The 19,687-nt window shown below is 40.7% G+C and overlaps 2 protein-coding genes across 4 annotated transcripts; both read left to right on the top strand.

Annotated features, from left to right (window-relative positions):
* Positions 1–2,153: 2,153 nt before the first annotated feature.
* Positions 2,154–16,903, top strand: hoxb8a (homeobox B8a). 3 transcript variants are annotated; one of them, XM_085403092.1, is made up of 3 exons: positions 2,154–3,739; positions 8,033–8,438; positions 16,774–16,903. In XM_085403092.1, exons 1-3 carry the CDS (start codon positions 3,307–3,309, stop codon positions 16,778–16,780), a joined length of 846 nt encoding a protein of 281 aa, XP_085259218.1. In that variant the 5' UTR covers positions 2,154–3,306; the 3' UTR covers positions 16,781–16,903. The 3 variants fall into 3 exon arrangements, with proteins under 3 accessions (XP_085259218.1, XP_085259219.1, XP_085259220.1); XM_085403094.1 differs by having other exon boundaries at positions 2,163–3,739; positions 8,036–8,438; XM_085403093.1 differs by lacking the exon at positions 16,774–16,903 and having other exon boundaries at positions 2,159–3,739; positions 8,033–9,144.
* LOC146670950 (homeobox protein Hox-B7a-like) lies at positions 10,190–17,772 on the top strand. Its single transcript, XM_085403096.1, has 2 exons — positions 10,190–12,320; positions 16,774–17,772. Exons 1-2 carry the CDS (start codon positions 11,813–11,815, stop codon positions 17,031–17,033), a joined length of 768 nt encoding a protein of 255 aa, XP_085259222.1. The 5' UTR covers positions 10,190–11,812; the 3' UTR covers positions 17,034–17,772.
* Positions 17,773–19,687: the final 1,915 nt, after the last annotated feature.

The following is a 19,687-nucleotide window of genomic DNA, read 5'->3' as shown; positions in this document are numbered from 1 at the left end:
TTTATGTGTACATTAGTAAATCTATTATATGCAAACCGTTACATAAAGTCTAGAAGCTAATCGTCCTGGGATTAAACGTAATCTATTTTAGGTGGGCTATAAAACCTTACATAAAGAAAAGCGTAGTGTGGCGTAAAGAACACAGATAAAAAGCTGCAATCTTAAAAATTATAGTTTTTACTGGTGTTACATTTAATGTGGAGGTTCCTGGTTTGAATTTATTCGTTTGTTGTTGGTTAAAGAGGTGTCCTTGAGACAGAAAAATAAATCTATTATCTTTAGTTCACTTTTGCTTTTGGGGCAGTGTTTTGTGGTATGAAAGTAAGGCAAGTACAGTAAATTTCATAATGCCAGAAAAAAAAGAAGTATATCAGCTACTGGCTGCTTTAAGCGGATTATTTCCCCTTTAATTTCCAGAAACACATTAACGTGCCACGGATCTGTTTTCATTTCACTTCATTTTTTTCGCCACAAATCCCAAATCGACCCTCGCATCAGACTCACAATTACGACGCAGGGTTTTATTTTAAAGCATCTTATTTAGCTTTATGTGCCGACATAATAGAACCATAAAGCCACATTAGAGGCTGTCTTCCTCCCCTGCGGCCTTACTGTAGCTGACCGCTTGATGGCACTCTTGCTTCACGGATATTTCAATTCTCGATGAGGCTTTCCCTGCCTTGACGGGAAAAGGATTCATTTGAAGGGGGCGAAACTGGGCCTATTCCATTTTGATGTTTTGTAAAGATTTATTTTAAAGAAGAAGATGATACTTTTTGATTTTGGTTTAGGAAATTCGGATACCTGATGACATTTTTTTTTCACTTTGCTTTAGAACAAATAGTGAAATCTGAAGTAGTTGTAGGGCGTTTTACAGCGCAGTGGGCGAAGAGGAAGAGGCTGAGGCCTTGAAAAAACTAATAACCCATTGGTATGCGGGATATGTATTTTCAGAATTCTCATTGAAGACCTTGCTGCGGGGTTGTAAAGGTTTGCTCTAAAAGGTGAATATACTATATATGTTTGTCTTAATGGAAACGTTTTATTTTAAATATCATCAAGGCCTTACCTCGTGCGATCATATTCTTCTACCCATTCTCTGATATTTTGATCAGAGTAGATTTAATACGTAGGAATTGTTAGCATTGTTATTTTTCATTTAGTTAATCCCGCTCTAAATGCGCTGCTGTGAGTGTGAACGCATATGTCTAGATGTTTACGGCAGAACTGAACTCTATTTTTCTTTGAGCCCTCGTGCTGTTTTGCCCAGTGTGTGAACATTTAGCTGTTTTTTTTTGGTTTTGGTTTTTTTGAGAACCACATTCTCATCTCACCATGTAGATATCAAATCTCATAATCATACTCTTTATTGGAAGTGTAAAACACGGAGTGAAGAAGTTTCAATAAGATCATATTCGGGAAATAAAATATGGCAGCAATTACTCCTCGTAAAGTCAGGCAGACAATCAGCTGATTTAAAGGAGCTCAGTCTGTAATTCTGGCTGTTGCCGGAATTTTGGCCTCTTGTGTCATGGCCGTGAAACGTAAATAAAATCAATTCTGGTAATTTTAATTCATTTAATGTTTATTTTGGCTGCTTTTAGCAGCGATAGCTCGAAAATAAAATAATATTAACCGAGTCTGAAAACGACTTTAGAGCAGCTGCTGTACTGGAACTCCCATCACAAAGTGGATGAGTCTTGGTAATTAGATCAAATATTTATTTATTTATTGTTGCTGTTGTTATTATTGTGCCGGAATTGAAGGAAGACGAGACGAAAATTACGATACGTAGCAAGGATAGGGCTTTTATGGCCTCCAGTTTTGCAAAGGGCGCATCGTAAAGCCCCCTTTTTGTTTCTCAGCTGAAAGGACATAAACAAGCAAACCAAGCCCCTCTGCTTTATAATTTGTCTCAGCGTTAGCAGCCACGTTCTCCTCGCCTGTTACATTTGCTGGTCATCCTTGCATATTTATACAAGCACATGATTATAAGAAGACGTGTTTATTTTCTGGCCACACGCAAACATCAGCAGTCGAAACGGAAAGAATAATGCTAAAACCTCAGTTAAATTTATAGGGAAACTCTGGTCTACTCACCCCCCATCTACCCTCCCCATCTCTCGTTTCATTGTGAGTTAAACACTCTCTGTCGGGTTCCCTGATATTTTCACGCCTTCGCTTCCACTGCAACTCCACTTGAAGGAATCAGGGTGAGAAATAAGAACGATTCATTAATGACACACATAAACATAGCAGCACCGGTGCAGCCAACACTAACCTGTGCAAAACTTAAGGCTTCGCTTTTTATTTTGGTTGGATAGAGGAGCGGTGTGTGCGCGCGCCCGTGTGTGTGTGTCCTCTTTTCTTGCTTTATATTCTTCACCTTCTTCATCCTGTTCTTCTCCTTCCCCCGTTTCTTCTCCCATCTTTTTTCCTTCTCTCATTACATTTTTATAATCACAGGCGCACAGAGGCTCCGTCAGACGGAAACTATCATCTATCAGTTTATAAGCGCGTGCGTGCGCAAAAAGAACGGGGGAAATTGAAAAAAAAAAGACTCCGCATGTGTTTGTGTGTGGTTTGCGCGCGGGCTGGTGCACACTTGTCGGTATGCCTCGAAACCCAATGGGATGAAGAGCTGATAACAGATGCAAATTATCCTTGAAACACACACACATACACACACCCTGGCCCAGGAGGCGAGAGAAAGAGAGGGCGCGTGAGACACAGCCGGAGAGAGGGGGGGGGGGGGGGGTGAGCGAGAGAGAGCGAGCAAGGGAGAGAGAGAGAGGGAGAAGGAGAAAAATATGAAACAACTCATTTGCAGGGGAGTAAATCACGGAAAAGCCGTTTGAGAGCGCGACAGGGCTTACAGCGCAAACACCGGAATTGTGATGCGCACGAGCCCTTCCTTATCCTCTTCTTCTCCTTCCTCTTATTTTTCTTCCTCTGGGCTGGAAATTCTATGGAGTCACTGTGATTATTGTTATATTATTGTTGTTGTGGTGCTGGTTGTGGTTCTCACATTTCCGGCTGCCGTCACCGTTACTCACACCGCAACCGACTCGTCTGTTGCCGCCGTGAGGTGGAAAATACTACAACAACGGTCACTTACACCGGCGGCGGACTTGCCTCACTCTCCCTGCTCACTATCTGTGTGTGTGTGTGTGTGTCTGCCTCAAACCGTACCACAGAAGCAGCAGGAAAAAAAAGAAAACAGTTGAAAGCCACTGGTCTCTTCCTTCACCCTGACTCTGACTCTGCCGAGCCGAACACAAATTAAAACAGAAAACAACACAAAAGATGAGTTCATATTTCGTCAACTCGCTCTTCTCCAAATATAAAAGCGGGGACTCGTTACGTCCGAACTACTACGAGTGCGGGTTCGCGCAGGACCTGGCTGGCAGCCGGCCCACCGTGGTGTACGGCCCGAGCTCCGGCGCCACCTTCCAGCACGCTCCGCAAATCCAGGACTTCTACCACCACAGCGCCTCGACGCTGCCCAGCAACCCATACCAGCAGAGCCCGTGCGCGGTCACATGCCACGGTGAACCAGGGAACTTCTACGGATACGACGCCTTGCAGCGGCAGACACTTTTCGGCACCCAGGACGCGGATCTGGTTCAGTACAGCGACTGTAAGCTGGGAGGCGCGCCCGGACTCGGGAGCGAGGACGCGGAGGGCACCGAGCAGAGTCCCTCGCCGACGCAACTCTTCCCTTGGATGAGGCCGCAAGGTGAGGAAATGGCGAGTCTAGTAAATTTTTTCTCTTCTTTTTTCCCTCCAAACCATAGAACTTCACTCCTACAAAGCAGTCTGCAGTAAGAGCAAAGCTGCTTGTCCTCCAGGAACCGAAGGCAGAAAATATAATCATACAGGGAGCAGGAAATAGTGGGAGAAAGTTGGAGAAGTTGTTTTGAAAGCAGCAATTTAGGGAGAACAATTAGAGGTTCCTGCGTTCAAAGTGGGGAAACAATAGCACGTTTATGGTTTTATTGGTAGCAGCAAAACATGTGTGAATGACTTTAGGGTTTAATTGCACCGTCCCAAACAGAGAGAGGAAAAGCCCCGGGATAAGAAGGGGGTGATGGAAAATAGACAAGAAACGGGGAGAAATGGTGGTTGACGAGGGGGAACTGAACCTCAGTGCCTCCAGTTAGAACTAAACGCAGAAAATCTTAGTTTCAACAGACAGGAAGAAGATACCGAGATGTTGAAGGTAGTTGTTTCCAGCCTCACCGACACATTTTGGACATGCAGCTCTGACCCCGGTTAAACTTTTACTGGGCTTTGTTTTTTTCGGTTTACGACTTGCCTGTGGTGGGATTATTTGGCTACACGGTGGTCAGTTGTCTACAGAGCTCAGAGAATGCATGTGAGAACAGAGAGAGCATTTTTTTTGCCATTGCACAGCGTCTGTGGTTTCTAAATTCACAGACCTCGCGTAACAAAATTATCCCCCAGCAGAAGTCCCTCGGATTCATATTTAATTCGCTTTTGTGTTTTGTGGTGCAAAAAGCCATTGATATATAGATGAGGCCGGATCGGTTCAACTCCTTCACATTATAAATCACGTAAGATGCATAAATGTGACTTTCTTTGAAAGAACTGTTTTAAAGCAGAGCCGGGTTCTAATTTATAACGTAAGGCAGCACCACAGTCAGACCTAAAGACTTGTGCAAGTTGGCATTTTTGTTTTTGTGCTTTGAAGGGAGAGAGTGAATGGACTGGCATGTATAGTAGCCTGTTTTGTCTGAGTCCATATCTCTCTCTCCTGCTCTGTGTGTGAGTATGTGTGTGTGTGCGCGCGCTTATTTTATGGCTTATGTTCTCGGCTGTATTTTCAAAGTAGGGCTGCAGACGCTGTTATGACCTGTGCTGAACTTTTGTGACTTCAAGCTAATGATCATAAAATTAAAAATAAATAAATAAAACAACAACTCAGATGTGTATTAATCTGAAGCTACCTTCTCTCCATCCTTACAGGATGCAGCTTTTTACCCAGCTGCTAAAGAACCTAGCAATAATAATAGCGGGCAATTCACATTTACGCACGATTTAGCAAAGCGTTTCCTACAACATTTCCGCCTCAGCGTTAGTGTAAATTCTGGTATTTTACATCTTAAAACGATGTACTTGCTCGACTCCCTGCTTATCATAACTGTGTGTGTAAAGTCTCTTTACAAAAACAGAAACAAAATAAAATAATGATAAAATGGAGACGCACCAGAGACCGAGCGGACTAAGGTTTTAGTCTTTTTACTCTTCTTCCCCTTCCATTTCATTTTATATATATATTACACCCCTCCTTTGGAATATATATATATATATATATATATATATATATATATATATATTCCAAAGGTGGGGTGTAATATCAGAGTTTGACTGTAAACTTGCGAACATGAGCCAGTTTTACGACTTCACCCCTGTGGTTGGAAGTCTTGATAAATGATTTCTCTGTACGACCTTAAACATGACACAAAGAGAACAGAAATGTGATTAGGCCAGCTAATAAATGTCTATGTGTAATGGTATTAGTTCCCGTTGGCCCAGCTTTCACTGGCATCTGCTGTCTCCTTCCTCAAATGTCATCTCCCGTACATTTATTTAGTATTTGTTCCAGTGGCTTTGTAAAGGAAAACAACTAAATTTGTTTCATTACTGTAAGCTTATAACAACATTTTCAACAATACAGCATGCCACAAAGGTAGCATATATTCTTAATGGAAAAAACACAAGCTAACATTTATATGAGAAAGATAAGTAGAACTATTATTCTACTTATCTTTCTCATAGACACATATATTCTTCGAACACAGGCTGTACGTAAACGGCGAGGATTGAAGGTTCAGTTCCTCGTGGTGTTGCGTCGTAAGAAACTGTATAGCACGGCTACTGTCACACTCCTCTGACAACACACACAGAGGACCTCTACACCGCTTACAACTTTTTGCATTTCCATGTCTAATCTTTTCCCGCGGCTTGTTGCCATATTGTGGACATGTAAACTTTGTGCTCTTTTTAAAAATTAGACCGCAACCTGTACAACTGTTTCGGTAAGATGTGTTCTTGATACAGTGTAGTGCAGGAAATTTCAACATTTACCTAGTCACCCCTAGTGTCACCCCTAGTGTCACCCTATATCAGAGTGGTCGACTATATGAGACTATGCCCTCAAACTTTACTTAAACCCTTACATTTTAGCGTTGCGGAGAGATAGTTGTCTGCATGTGAAATGGGGGCTGTAGACCCAGAGTCCACTAGAAGTCCATTAGAGGCTTGACGACCCCCCGTCCCCAAAAAACAAAAACATCAAATATGAATTTTCTCGCTCTCTCATAAAACATTCTTATTAGTCCAATACGGTTCAACGTGTTCCCAGATCGATGGTCTTCGAGCACGATTAGCGACAATCAATACAAAACTTGTAAAAGCTGAGTTTCCCTTCAGAGCAATACTTTGGACGCAGCCTTTTTTACTTCAAAGCTTTTATGGCCACTGGCATATTTTGTCCATGGCACGGCGCTCCCTTTTTATGACATAATAATAAAGGCGAAAGACAAACATGTTTATGGAAATATAATCACTTACACAAATGTCCTCTTTGTATAAACCGTGGAGATACTGCTGCCAGGCTGTCATGGTTAAATGTGTCGTTTTAATCGTCCACTTTACGCTGAAACAACTTGGAGTTTATTAACAGCCCCAAGATGTCATGTTGGATGCATTTTAGCTTAACCTTTAGACATTATTTCAATTTAAAACATCGCCCAGTTTGTTGAAAAATGTACCTTCCAAGGGTTTATATAAAATGATACGAATGCCAGAAAACAACCAAACCATATCAATAGACTACAGCACAATGCGGACTTGCATTTAGCAAATGTTTTGAGAAATAGTTCCTTCTTATTCCAAAATTTCATTGTGGGCATCTTTTAAAGTCCTTAGAAAAGACCTTTAGGCTCCTCTCAAATACGCTGAGTATTTTTCACGTTTGAAAAGCATTTACGATGCATTTATAGTACTAAATATTTATATGCACAAGGGGAAGTCTTCAGTTGATTTGTCTACATAAGAGACGTCTTAATTACTGCAGTAAAACCGGCTGAGCGGTATAGAGTTTCAGTTTTTAGACTCGTGTTCAAAGAGCGCGTGCGTCCATTTTTACTGTGCTCTTGTAACTTCACGTACGGCTGTCACATAATTTCACAGCGCCTGCATTAAACTGTTTTTTTTTTTCCTTTGGCACATGCGTATTTGATCCAGACTGCAAATTGTATAACACTGGACGATGTCTCGCTTTGTGAGTCGTGTTCATTTCTGTCTGTAAACGAGCCTACTGTAATTGGCACGAAAGCTAATTCCCCATCATTAGCAGAACAAAGAACTTGTTGGAGGAAAAGCGATGACCTGGGAGTGTACATGCCAGTAGACGCCTCCAACAAGGTGAGGTTTAGACGTACAAGGTGGCAATTTGTGTATAGTGTTGAAATTGTTATAAGAGCAATATGAAATATAGACATGTAAACATTATAAGTTAAAGGTCAACACGAAAGGAGCCATAGCAAGTAGACAAAAAGCACTGATTTAGATGGGAGAATTTAGCAACACTTTGGAAACTTATTTTCAGGCAAAGTCATCAAACGTTTTTTGTTTGCTTAAGTTAAATTTCATCCACATCCACCACTCTTTTGTGTATTAAAATCAGAGGCGTTTCAAAATGACCGAGGAGACTTTGCTAACACCACGATGCACTCACTACAATATTCGCAGTCAGTTGATATTGGTAAAGGTACAGTAATACGTCAGAAATAATGAGAGCATTACCAAATCCATAAGAAAAAGAAACACTCAAAATATCACGAAGGCGAAGGTAAATTTTCACGAAAACCTGAAAGTGCTGAAGGTTTCCCACGCAAGTGCATTTGAGTGCGTGTGTGCGTGGTGTCAAGTTGATTATTAGACATGGAAGAATGAAGTTTTGTGTCTAACAATTTTCTCTCTTCACTCTCCCACCTTCCCCCAGTAGCTGCTGGCAGGAGGCGGGGCCGCCAAACCTACAGTCGCTACCAGACCCTGGAGCTGGAGAAGGAGTTCCTGTTCAACCCCTACCTGACCCGGAAACGCCGTATCGAGGTGTCGCACGCGCTGGCGCTGACGGAGAGGCAGGTGAAGATCTGGTTCCAGAATCGGAGGATGAAGTGGAAGAAGGAGAACAACAAGGACAAGTTCCCCAGTAGCAAGAGCGAACAGGAGGCAGTGGAGAGGGAGAGGAGGGAGAAGGAGCTGCGGGATGGCGTCAGCGGCGGAGGTGGCGGTGGTGCAGGAGGAGGAAGTGGAGAAGGAGGTGGTGGAGGAGGCTCGGTGGCAGGCACAGCGGGGTCACAGGCTTCTGTGAACGACGATTGCTGCGAGAAAAGCCACAAGCAAATGTAGGGGAGAAAGAAAATGGGGTAGATGGGGACAGGGTGGGTGTAAATGTTAGGCAGGATGGGGTGAGGGGTGGGCTGTTTTTTCTTAACTGAGGCCACTGGACTCCCCTGCTGTCTCCACGATTCAATCGTTGGAAGGGAACGTGAGTTTCTAAAAATGGTGACTGGCTAACTAGATGGACTTGAGAGGAAAAAAACGTGACAATGAAGCAAGAAAACATAGTCTACACTAGTGTTTAAAATAAACTTAAAAAGAAGAAAAAAAAGATAGCTTTCTTTCTTTGTGGAACAATTATCGTGGAAACATTTCTATATTGTTAGAAGTTAATCATTAACAATTTTATCTTTGGCAGCTGTATAGTTTTTAAGTTAAAATGATGATGATGATGATGATGATGATGATGATGATGATGACGACGATGATAATGGTGCACTTTTTACTGTACTTTTCACTTCTATGTTGTTGTTATGGCAATGATTGATGATGATGGTGATGACGTAGCAATTAATGAAATTTCCAACAACATGAAACTGCCTATTTATGCCGTTTTAGTAGGTCGGGTCTCTTTTTTACACCCTCTAACTGTCGTTTTTTCCCTTTGTTTATTTGTTTGTTTTCTTGTTTTATTTTGTTTTTTGATCGGTGGTGTTTGTCTTATGTTGTTTTCTCTTTGGGGAGGGGGGTTAAACGCATGCGCGCAGTGCAGATTCAAAAGCAAGAACATTTATAAGAATAAAAATGGGAAAATGTGATAAAAAGTCGAAGCTGAGGGTTCCTTTTATGTCTTCGTATAATCGTATAATCCCCGCCTTTCATCTTTTGTGTGGCACTCTCCATCCTTTCCCGCATCCTTCCATCCTTTTCCTTTTTATCCCTCTTCACTCTATCACCACGCAGACTTGCCAGACCGCTCAGTTCACGAGGCCAAACATTTAGCCTTGACTCGGAAATCTCTTCTTAAAACAACAGACATCCACCCTCTTATACCCTCACGGTGACACACTCGCGCACAATCCTCATCCTTCCAAACATTACTTTATTTATGGCGTGCCACTCCACCTGCATTTACATTATTAGAGACCTCTAAAGTTATCATTACACCGTCTTCCATCATCATCATCACGGTGATACTTCAGATCCGATTGTTTCCATATGGGAAGCTCAAATTCAGGGAGCATGCGCTTGTCCGCATTCACCTAAACTGTAGCGTATCCGTGAAGTCTGGGTTTGAATGCTATCAAATCACTGAATATTTGGCTGGTCGGGTTTTCAGGCGTTGGCTGGAAGACAGATTCAGAGTAAAGCTTTAATAGGACGACAAATAGGCTTCGAATAATTGCACAAATCTAACAGGCTTTGACATATTGAGGCAAAGTGGACCACATGTGCAGTTTCCACAATAAAAGCACATGCACTAATGTATACCTAAATGTTCGAAATATTTCATTCTGTTTGTCATTTTTAGTTTTAAAGTAATGAACCACAGTTAAGAAGCCTGTACTTGAAAATATAATTTCAGAGTACATATTTACAGACTGCACTTGTTCATTTCACTAGCTGGGCTTATGTCCTCAGTTTAGGTTTGACAGCGTTTAAGTAGATAAAGGCGAATGGCTCAAACATGAATTAAGCTGCGGTTTGGAGAAGGCCTTGGAGGGGACCCGTGGCGGCTCCCGGGCCTGGCAGATACTCATACTAATGAGAAGTGAAGACGTGAAAGAATTGAAAAAAAAAAAAAAAAGGGGGGGGGGGGGGGGGGAGAGTGGGGCACCAAAACGAGAACGAACGGCTTGTAGAACTGGGATAATGATGTGGTCCCGCTTCTGAAATTCAGATATTTTATGTCCAATAATATTTTACCAGCAGGAGATAGAGACACACTGTAAATGAGGGATATGGCAGTTGTAGTTGTCAAAATATAAATGTTTTGGGGCACACTGGACAACATTTCCAAGGAGTTTTTTTTATCATATCTGATTGGTGAGCTAAGTAATCATGACTGATATATTTCTGATTTAATAAGCACTTTAAGTATGATCAAAGCATACTATTAAAATATCTAATCTCGGCGGGGGGTTCCTGATGTTAAACAACTGCATGCAAACGTCATAGCCATGCTTTGCGATCTTGTCCTGCTACATGAACAGTTAAAACCGAGACAGATGCCACCTTTTTTCAGAGGTTGAAGCGTACTACATCCGATTATGTCTGACTAGTCACCAAAAACAAATCTTTTTTTCTCAATCCTCAAACTCTCCCTCGTTCTTCCAGTTCATAACTCTTATTTAGACTCAACGCGCAGATTTAATCCTGATTGAATTGAATGCTGCGTGGAAATTGAACATCTAAGGACGTAGCAGAGCACCTGCACACTAGGTGAGTTTCTCTGAATCTACGAGGGCGCATGATTCATTAAAGCTGAATTCAAGAGTAAAGGTGATTTATGAAACGGCATAGAGAGGTGCGCTTTGTGTTCTTCGGTGAATTTGTATAAGATCAAGACTCGGTATGCTTGTTCTTGAAACCATATCCATTACTCGTTAACTTTTGTTTGCCTGCTTTATAGTTGGAGCGTGATATGGTATGAGCAATATTAAAACGTAATTTTTTTTTTTATATTAGTGGAGAGATTTCATCTTTCACCGTTGGCTCACAGAATTATTTTCAAAGTGACACCTTTGGACTGCTTCCATTAAACGTTATCTGTTGTTTGCATTACATCCTCGTCTATCACTCTGCCTGTACTGACCAGACAGCAGCGGCCCACTGCAGGCACACAACAGCTCGTCTGTTCTGCTCTCTGCATGTGTGGTCCCCTCAAACCATGAGCCGGGACAAGACACTGAGAACAAGAGAATTCCGTTTTCTGTTGAAGTCTGCTCGGCTGCTTCGCATACGTTCCAATTGTTCTTCTTCTAATAGTGTCCTCTGCTGTTTGTTTGAAGCCCATTTCAAGTATGGCAGTTAATGATTTAACTTTGAGTTGAATATTTGTCAGATTTCAGTCTTCTTGGTTTCTAGGTGATTGGCGAAGATTCTGAGTTGCCCCGACTTTTTTGTATAATGTTCTACATGTTGTAGGAGTCACTCCCTGTGATCCCTTTATGATTTTGCATCCGGAGGGAAACCCCGTCCGCCATTGGACATCTTGACATCACATGGACGCTCCGTCACGTGTTCTTGGAGGCAATGGGAGGTGGGGGATGAGAAATACAGGGTGGGGTGATTGTGTGTGTGTGTGTGTGTGTGTGTGTGTGTGTGTGTGTGTGTGTGTGTAAAACTATAGACAGTAATACCCCACCAATAATTCACTGTCGCTCCTAAAAAGATCGACATTCAACCACCCAGGCCCACAAATCACCGGAGCCAAATTATGAGTTCGTTGGACTTCGCCAACGCGCTGTTTACCAAATACCAACAATCCACAATGAGCTGTGGACTGCTTTCAGCGGACACTTCAACTTCTCACTGTCCGTCTTCTTCTCCTTTTCCCGCCGTGTCTTCTTCGTGCGCCTTCGTGTCCAGAGGATATCGCCACCATTATGCATCCAGTGAGAGAGGCAGCAGCAGAGTCCAGTTTCCTCCCTCTTCTTCTTCTCCTCCCTCTTCCTCTTCTCCTTTATCATTTGGGTCTTCTCTTTCGGGACTAAACGGGGGCATTAGGGGTGTTGAGGCTACAGAAATATGCTCAGCAGGAGGTTATAACTCACTGGGAGTTCGGCCGTTGAGGTGCCCCGCAGAGCTGTTCCCACTCAATCGGACTCAGTTATGCTCGCTGGCTCCGAAGCTTCCTGAGCCGACCTCCAGGAGGCAGAGCAGCCCCGATCAAAGAAGGCTAAACCACGAGAGACTGCGTATTTACCCCTGGATGAAAAGCTCAGGTGAGGAGAGATGGGGATAGAAAGTTATGAGAGGTGATGAGGCGCCCTCCCCTCTCGTCAGCTGGGAACACAGGGAGGTGAACTAAGAAAGAGAACTGAGTGTGTGTGTGTGTCCTTGTTCGTTAAACGGTCTTTAAACTGTTGGCCCGGTTGCGCAGCGGCCACTGTGGGTTGATGAACTATGCCTGTCAGGGTCTTTTGCAACTATTTTACAGCACCCCTACCCACTCTGCAGTTCTTTTATGGCTCTGCCATAATGCCATAAAACCAGAATTTAAGACTTTATGAATATTCATGAGGTGATATTGTGTTTAAAAGGGGGGCAGGGTGGAGCTTTATTCTGACTGTTTGAAAATGAAGAAAAATAGTTTTCACCTGGCCGTCAGGAGTGGAATCATCACAGTCAGTGTTTGGCTCAGCTCACCTCATCCTTATGTTTCACTGTCTGCACAAACCAGTCCGCTGAAAGCCCATTGTGCTATTGTACTGTCACACAATAAGCTAACCACTATAAACACTATAAACTAGCAGATCTTTGAAGGCTTGCTCTTTCCCACGAACTGATCTGGCATGCCGACATCGAGCTGTATGCAAAATGGATACTGAGTCTCGAACTACAACAAAGATACCATGTTTTGTTTTTATAACTGGTAAAATTGAACATGTGATACAATATGGGATGTAGGTTAGGAATACTGTTGCGTAAAACCTCCGTAAAAGCGCTGAAGATATCTTTGCCCCACACAGTAAACAGTCACGTGGAATCATATAGGAGAGAAGTGAAAAATGTTAAAGCTTGCCTTGCCTCGCAGGTGAGAACCTGAAGGTTCTTCCTGCGCTTTTAAGTGGCACTATTATAAAGATGTATGGTCAAAGCTGTCATAAAAGGAAATCTTATAACCAAGTATTTGTTAAATAATTAATGTACACTTACTCTGTGCTTTACTTTATGTTTTTACGATAAGAAAAAAGCAAAGACAAGTTTCGTGTGTAGGGGACCCAGGTTTCACTATTCTTTATTGTCACCATACAGTCCTCCTGTCCCACAGCCCCCGTGTGGGTGCTTATCTCACTGACAGCATAACAAAAAATTTGAAGTGTCTTTCATTTCAAGAGCTCCATAATGTATAAACATTAAACTGTAAAGAATGAAGAAATTATTTTGGAGTTTCACGTTTTCAGGCAGAAAAGTGAAAACAACGTGTGTCATATAGAATTATAAAAACTTAGTAATGGACAAATAAAATACTAGCCCACATATTGTGGCCTACAAATATAATTAGAATATTTTACCAAGACTAATTAAAAATCTTTTAAAAAAAGAAATAGTGGGAAATCACAGGCAGGCACTGCAGAGGCACTGCAAAATCCGTATTGTTGTTATTCCTAGTCTTCTCTATTTTTATTTAATGTGTATTGAGAGACCGAGTGTTCTGAGGTCGAATCAGCCAATCAATTTATAGATGTTGATTTAGATCCAGGCATCCGAAGATGACTGGACAGAGAAGACCCGGATGTTCCCGTTGATAGTGTTGATTAAGGAGACTGCTGGCCTCTCTCTTCGAATGTGTATGTGCGCACAAGCACACCAACAGACTTCTTTTCAATTACTTCGTTTTGGTTTCCCGTGTGTGTGTTTGCACCAGAGAGAGAGTAAGCAACAGCAAATCCCCTTGTTGTCACTGACTGCCAGAGAATTCCAAATCTGGCTCAAGAAAATCACTGCTGAGCAGAAAATATTACCAGCGAAAATGAATTTCACTCTCACTCTCACACACACACACACACACACACACACACACACACACACACACACACACACACACACACACACACACACACACACACAAACTAGCAAAACATGTCTAGGTGCTGACAGTTACACATACTGATCTGTGGCACAAACCCAGAGGAGACTGCACACACTGAGATACTCGACAATATTCTTGGTGAGCCTTTAAGTGCAGGTTATCGACTTTCTCTTTAAGGACAATGAGAGCAATGTGTATGTAGGCATATATGTAAACAAATATGAGTTTATGTTTGTAATTACTCTCCTTCAATCATTATTAATTATTGTTATGGACTGTGAGTTAAGGGGAAAAAATACCATATAACGTGTATACGTGAAACAGGAGAAAACAGTGAGATATCCACTGACATGAATAAGAATAAACAGATAAACGCATGAACCAGCCAGTTATTACAATGTCCTCAAACACAAATAGCAGCTGCAAGGATGGAAGTAACTGGAAGTATTTTTTTAATTAAATGTATTGATTACATTCATAAATACATTCCCTGAAATGTGTATTTAATAATTACATCTAAAAAGGTGGAAAAACAAATAACCGTGGACAGGAAATAAACATCAGAACATCATATTCTCTTTTAGCATTTGAATGTGACAAGGTTGGTGTCTGTGTGTGTGAGAGAGAGAGAAGAGAAAGAAAGAAAGAACAACAAACCAAAAAAAAGAAAGAAAAGAAATTGAGAGCTTTTGGCTGAGTGAGTTGACATTCACAGTGGTGCAGTGTTGTCTCACAACAAGATGTCCCTGCGCTTGAATCTCCTCTAGGGACATTCGCCGTGATGCGTGCTCTCTGTGTCTTTCTCTTCAGATACTCTGTCATACTAAAACAGTGCATGGCATTATGCCATTTTAAATCGACCACAGGTGTGTGTGATCATGAATTGTTATATGTTATTTGTCTGTGTTACCTTGTCACAGATTAGCAGTATTTCCAAGCTATATCTGTCTTCTTGCCCTGTGAGACCTGGAAATCGAATAAGTGGAAGGAAATGGATGGAGTCAAGATTCTTTTACAAGCTCATAGACTGATTTTTACCCAAAAGATTTCATTTCCTAATTATATATAATTAGGAAATGAAATCACATCATGCATAATCACACACACACACACACACACACACACACACACACACACACACACACACACACACACACACACACACACACACACACACACACACACACACACACACCTACCTTTCGTAAGTATGTATTTAATTTTTGCTTTTTGGTGAAATTTATACACACAGAAAGGAATGATGGCAAATCACAGACAGGCACTGCAAATCCTTTATTGTAATTTCTTAAATTTTGGTTTTGATATAGATTTTATGATTGCACATCTGTGATATATGATTCTTGTATAGTGACAAGTACAACAGACAAAGATTCATGAGCTGTGCTTCCATGTCATACAGTCAATGTCATTTAGGCAGAATAAGAACACATTCATCAGAAGACCAGATATTCTGATTAAAAAAAAACTAACCTTTAATAGATTTTATCTATATATATTCACTAAAAGTATTTCATTGTCTTGAATGGTATTCAAGCTACAGCTGCAACTTTATTGGGTTCACCTACAATTCACATAGTAGAAGAAAACGTTTAGTCAATACAACTTTTATTTATTTTTTGTATGATCATTTTGGAAGAGATAGTTTTACTGTCAATATAAAGCGCCTTGAGGCGACTGTTGTGATTTGGCGCTATATAAATAAAATTGAATTGAATTGAATAGTTTGTTTTGAAGCTGTACAGAACACATTACAATAAGGGGACTAGATTTGTCTAAAGGTTTTTCACAAAAATTATATTTTCAGTACATAAAAATACTCAGTCATCATTCCTAATGATAAATATATATTTGCCCCATTAATGATGTCTTTATAGACAATGATGTTGATACAGATTGTGATCCGTCCATCATGTGTAAATATTTTACAGGAACCATGTAAAATACCTTCTCGGTTGCTATACCTAGATTTTCACTGGGTTACACCTAAAAATGTCGTGCACTGTGATCCCAATTGAAAATCGTCCAGTACACAATAGATTTCCACTGATCTCTAAATGTCATGGGTGCAGTACAAGAAGCTTTCTTTTACTGCGATGTGCAGAGGAAATGCGCTTGGACGTTTTTGTGGCCGGCAAATGACCTTTGAGATTTAAAAATGTGACCTATTTTTTTTTTAACCTTCAGGCGATGTGTGACCTCATAAACACAGGAGGTCAATGCAGTTTCACGGATTCATGCATTTTTCACAAGAAGAGGCTTTTTTCTTTAGTTTTAAATTGAATTAACAGTTCTCTACCAACATTGCCATGTGCACGTGTCCGTTTACACTGACTGTATTAATTAGTTAAAAATTCCACATCAGTAATCACAGTCAGACTGATTATGCCCGTTTCTCTAAATTCTTTCATTATTTTTGTAGGTGAAAAGGATAGAAGTATATCTCAGACAGGCAGAAGCTGAAACTACGCGTTTCCCCATCATTTAAAAGTTTTTCGGGTTTGCCAGAAAGTGGAGTCGAAAACTAACCGACGAGTCAACAAGCGTTTTTTAACCTACATCATATTTCCTAATCTTTCGAGGAAGATTTTGTTTTGAAAGAGAATGTGTTTTCTTCTGTCCAGTCTCTGACAGACGAAGAGGCCAACAGACGTACACGCGGCATCAAACCCTCGAGCTGGAGAAGGAGTTCCACTTCAACCGGTACCTAACGCGTAAACGGCGGATAGAGGTCGCGCACGCTCTCGGCCTCACAGAGAGACAGATCAAGATCTGGTTCCAAAATCGGAGGATGAAGTGGAAAAAGGAGAACATTGTGACGAAGAGCGGCGCCCCCACAGCAGTGAGTCGAGAAGAAGAGGAGGCGGTCGATGAGGAGGACTGATGTGTGACCATAGATTTTAAGAGATAAGAAAAATGTATCAGAATTTACAGGATAGGACCATTTTCAACAAAGAACTCTTCTGTTACAATTCAAGAATCCTAGACTCCTTCGTGTTATTACCTCAAGTGATTTGCGGCAGAAAGGCACGAGATGGTTGTTGATGCAATGAACAGCAGCACTTGTGACTTCTGTGGATTCGTGTTATATCTATTCCATGTGCAGTTATGTATGTATATATTTTTATGTTTGAAAAAGTCTGAGCCCATAAATCACAATCCAAGAGCTATACTAGCTTTTTGTTTCTGTTATTATTGTTCTTATTATCACTTCAGAGCGAAAGTAGGCAATCCTCTCCGCAATATTTTGATTTGTCCCCTCAATATTTAGCGGAAGAGGTTAATTTATATCCCCCCCTCCCCCCATATTTTAATGCTACTAATAGATTAAAACAGTAAGATTTATTTTTTTAATGACTCAGCAGGTATTCTGCTTAATGGGAAAACTGTAGGAAGAATTGTCCGCGAGCAGTACTGCATTATACTCCTGTTTGTTTTTGTGTTATTTAGTGTCTGAAAGTTCTGTTTTACCTTATAAGACGTTGTTACCATAAATGTATAAAGATAGACCGAGACATTTCATATGAAACATTCATGTGGTAAGGTGCTCCAACAAATTTCGTTGCAGCAGAAGGCTGATTTTTATTTTAAATGATCGCGTTTTTAAAATAAAATTAAAATTAATCGACTGTTTGCACCAGTGCTTCCTTACTTAGTTGCTGTTAGTGCATATATATATATATATATATATATATATATATATATATATATATATATATATATATATATATATACTGAGTAATTTTATATACTGAAAACATAATTCTAGTGACAAATATTTAGACAAATGAAGACTGAATATAATATTTTCCCCTAAACTTAATTTTTAACAGTCGCTTATTTTGAAAGATGTGCTTAGATATAATTGATGCTAGCACAGTATTCTTCGAGCCCTGTAAAACTAAAGGATGGAATTATAATGTAATAAAATACAAGATTTGGTATCTAGTGGGATCAAATATTTGTACAAAACGCAGTTGTTTTGTTTGTTTGCTTGATTTTAAAACAAACAACCAAACATTATTGACTATACATCGATCTATAACATTAATAAAGGCTAACGCTTTTTATTCATCACCATTTCAATATTTAAAAATCTTTTTTATGTTACTAAAGAAAAGGGTGTTATTTACAAAAACGTGCTTCAATAATCCAAGTCCTTTAGCATCAGCAGAAAATCTTTGTTACTTAAGATAAGAAAAAAATGGACTTTCTTGTGTTGTTGTTGTTCTTCGGCCAAAAATATCAAGTTTGCGCCTTTAGTATCATCAGACATTTCAAGGAGTGTTTGCCTTAAAAAGCCACCCAGTATCATAACATGAGTGTGTGTGTGTGTGTGTGTGGGGGGGGGGGGGGGGGTGCATCCATGAAGAGGCCAAAAACTCCAATAAAGGCATCAGACGAATAAAGCAGATGGGAGGATGGACTAGTTCTTCGTCCTGCTCTATCTGCTCTATGCAGTTGTTTTGTTTTCAGTTAAAATTTAACTCGAGCTATTCAGATAGAGGAAGCATCGGATCCCCTTCTCCTGCTAACCAGACAGTGTGCTGGTTTGGAAAGGTCACACATGGGTCAGTGAGGGTTTAAAAGAAAATCTGAAATCTGCCAAACGTCGAGCCTGTAAATAGGACGCATCATACAGAGGATGACAGAGATAAATGCAGACCAACTTGACTAACAACACAGAAAATACTAATTCTGCTAATATTGGCGCTTTTGATCATATGGGATGTGGTTCCAGTCTGCTGTCAAAGCAAATTCGCTTATAAACTGGGTTTTAATATCAACGAAACCTAATTTAAACGTTTGAAAGGTCTTATATTCTTTGAAGAGATCTTCTTGTAGTAGATGCGGGGAATGGTTCGTCATACTGCAGCAATTTAGACTGCAACCTCTTTAAGATTCAGGAAGCGTTGGATTTGGACTTCTTTGTGGGAGAACAAGACCTGCATTACCAAATAAAATGATGCGTTCAAAGACTTTACGTCAGGTGTACTCCAGACACTCGTCGTTGAAATGAAGCTCTGATGTGCTTGAACACACAGATTTCTAACTGTATATCTGTAAAAACATTAATATACTTTCGCTGCAGTTTCTGGCTATCCTCGGCTTCGGGCCTGCAGGTTTTAAATGGTGACGCCTTGCCGCATTGCGAAACCACTTTTACTCACAACATTTCAAGCCGGGACAGGTACTACACTCCACTGCTGTTTTTTGTTGTTGTTGTTGTTGTTGTTGTTGTTGTTGTTTGTCTAGGGATCTCTCATTTAACTCATTTTCACTTATACATTTCCACAGTAGGCTACGATACACTGCGTTCAATCCCTTGTGTCATAACACTTTAAACGCAAAGAATGACGTTTAAACTAATTCATTAATAATTAAAAAATGTCGCATAGGCGGCTTCAAAAGATGAGAGATTTCTGTTGATTCAGCTGATTCATATTTCAGCACCAGGGACGCAGACTTTACGTTCGTGCCACTTTCACAAAAGAAAACTTGTCTGTGTTTTGACACCAGGTCTTCTTACAACAGCAG

This window comes from Rhamphochromis longiceps, linkage group LG4 (genome assembly GCF_057381845.1).
Source record: "Rhamphochromis longiceps isolate RC_006_pf linkage group LG4, R_longiceps_female_GT1.1, whole genome shotgun sequence".
NCBI lineage: Eukaryota > Metazoa > Chordata > Actinopteri > Cichliformes > Cichlidae > Rhamphochromis > Rhamphochromis longiceps.
This window is presented reverse-complemented; position numbering and strand designations above follow the sequence as displayed.

What these genes read in the sequence shown, in the direction of transcription:
- LOC146670950 (XM_085403096.1), top strand. Translation starts at nt 11,813, where the DNA reads ATGAGTTCGTTGGACTTCGCCAACGCGCTGTTTACCAAATACCAACAA. An exon ending in CCCCTGGATGAAAAGCTCAG is followed by an intron (nt 12,321 to 16,773) that starts GTGAGGAGAGAT and finishes TCTTCTGTCCAG; the next exon opens with TCTCTGACAGACGAAGAGGC.
- hoxb8a (XM_085403092.1), top strand. Translation starts at nt 3,307, where the DNA reads ATGAGTTCATATTTCGTCAACTCGCTCTTCTCCAAATATAAAAGCGGG. An exon ending in CCCTTGGATGAGGCCGCAAG is followed by an intron (nt 3,740 to 8,032) that starts GTGAGGAAATGG and finishes ACCTTCCCCCAG; the next exon opens with TAGCTGCTGGCAGGAGGCGG.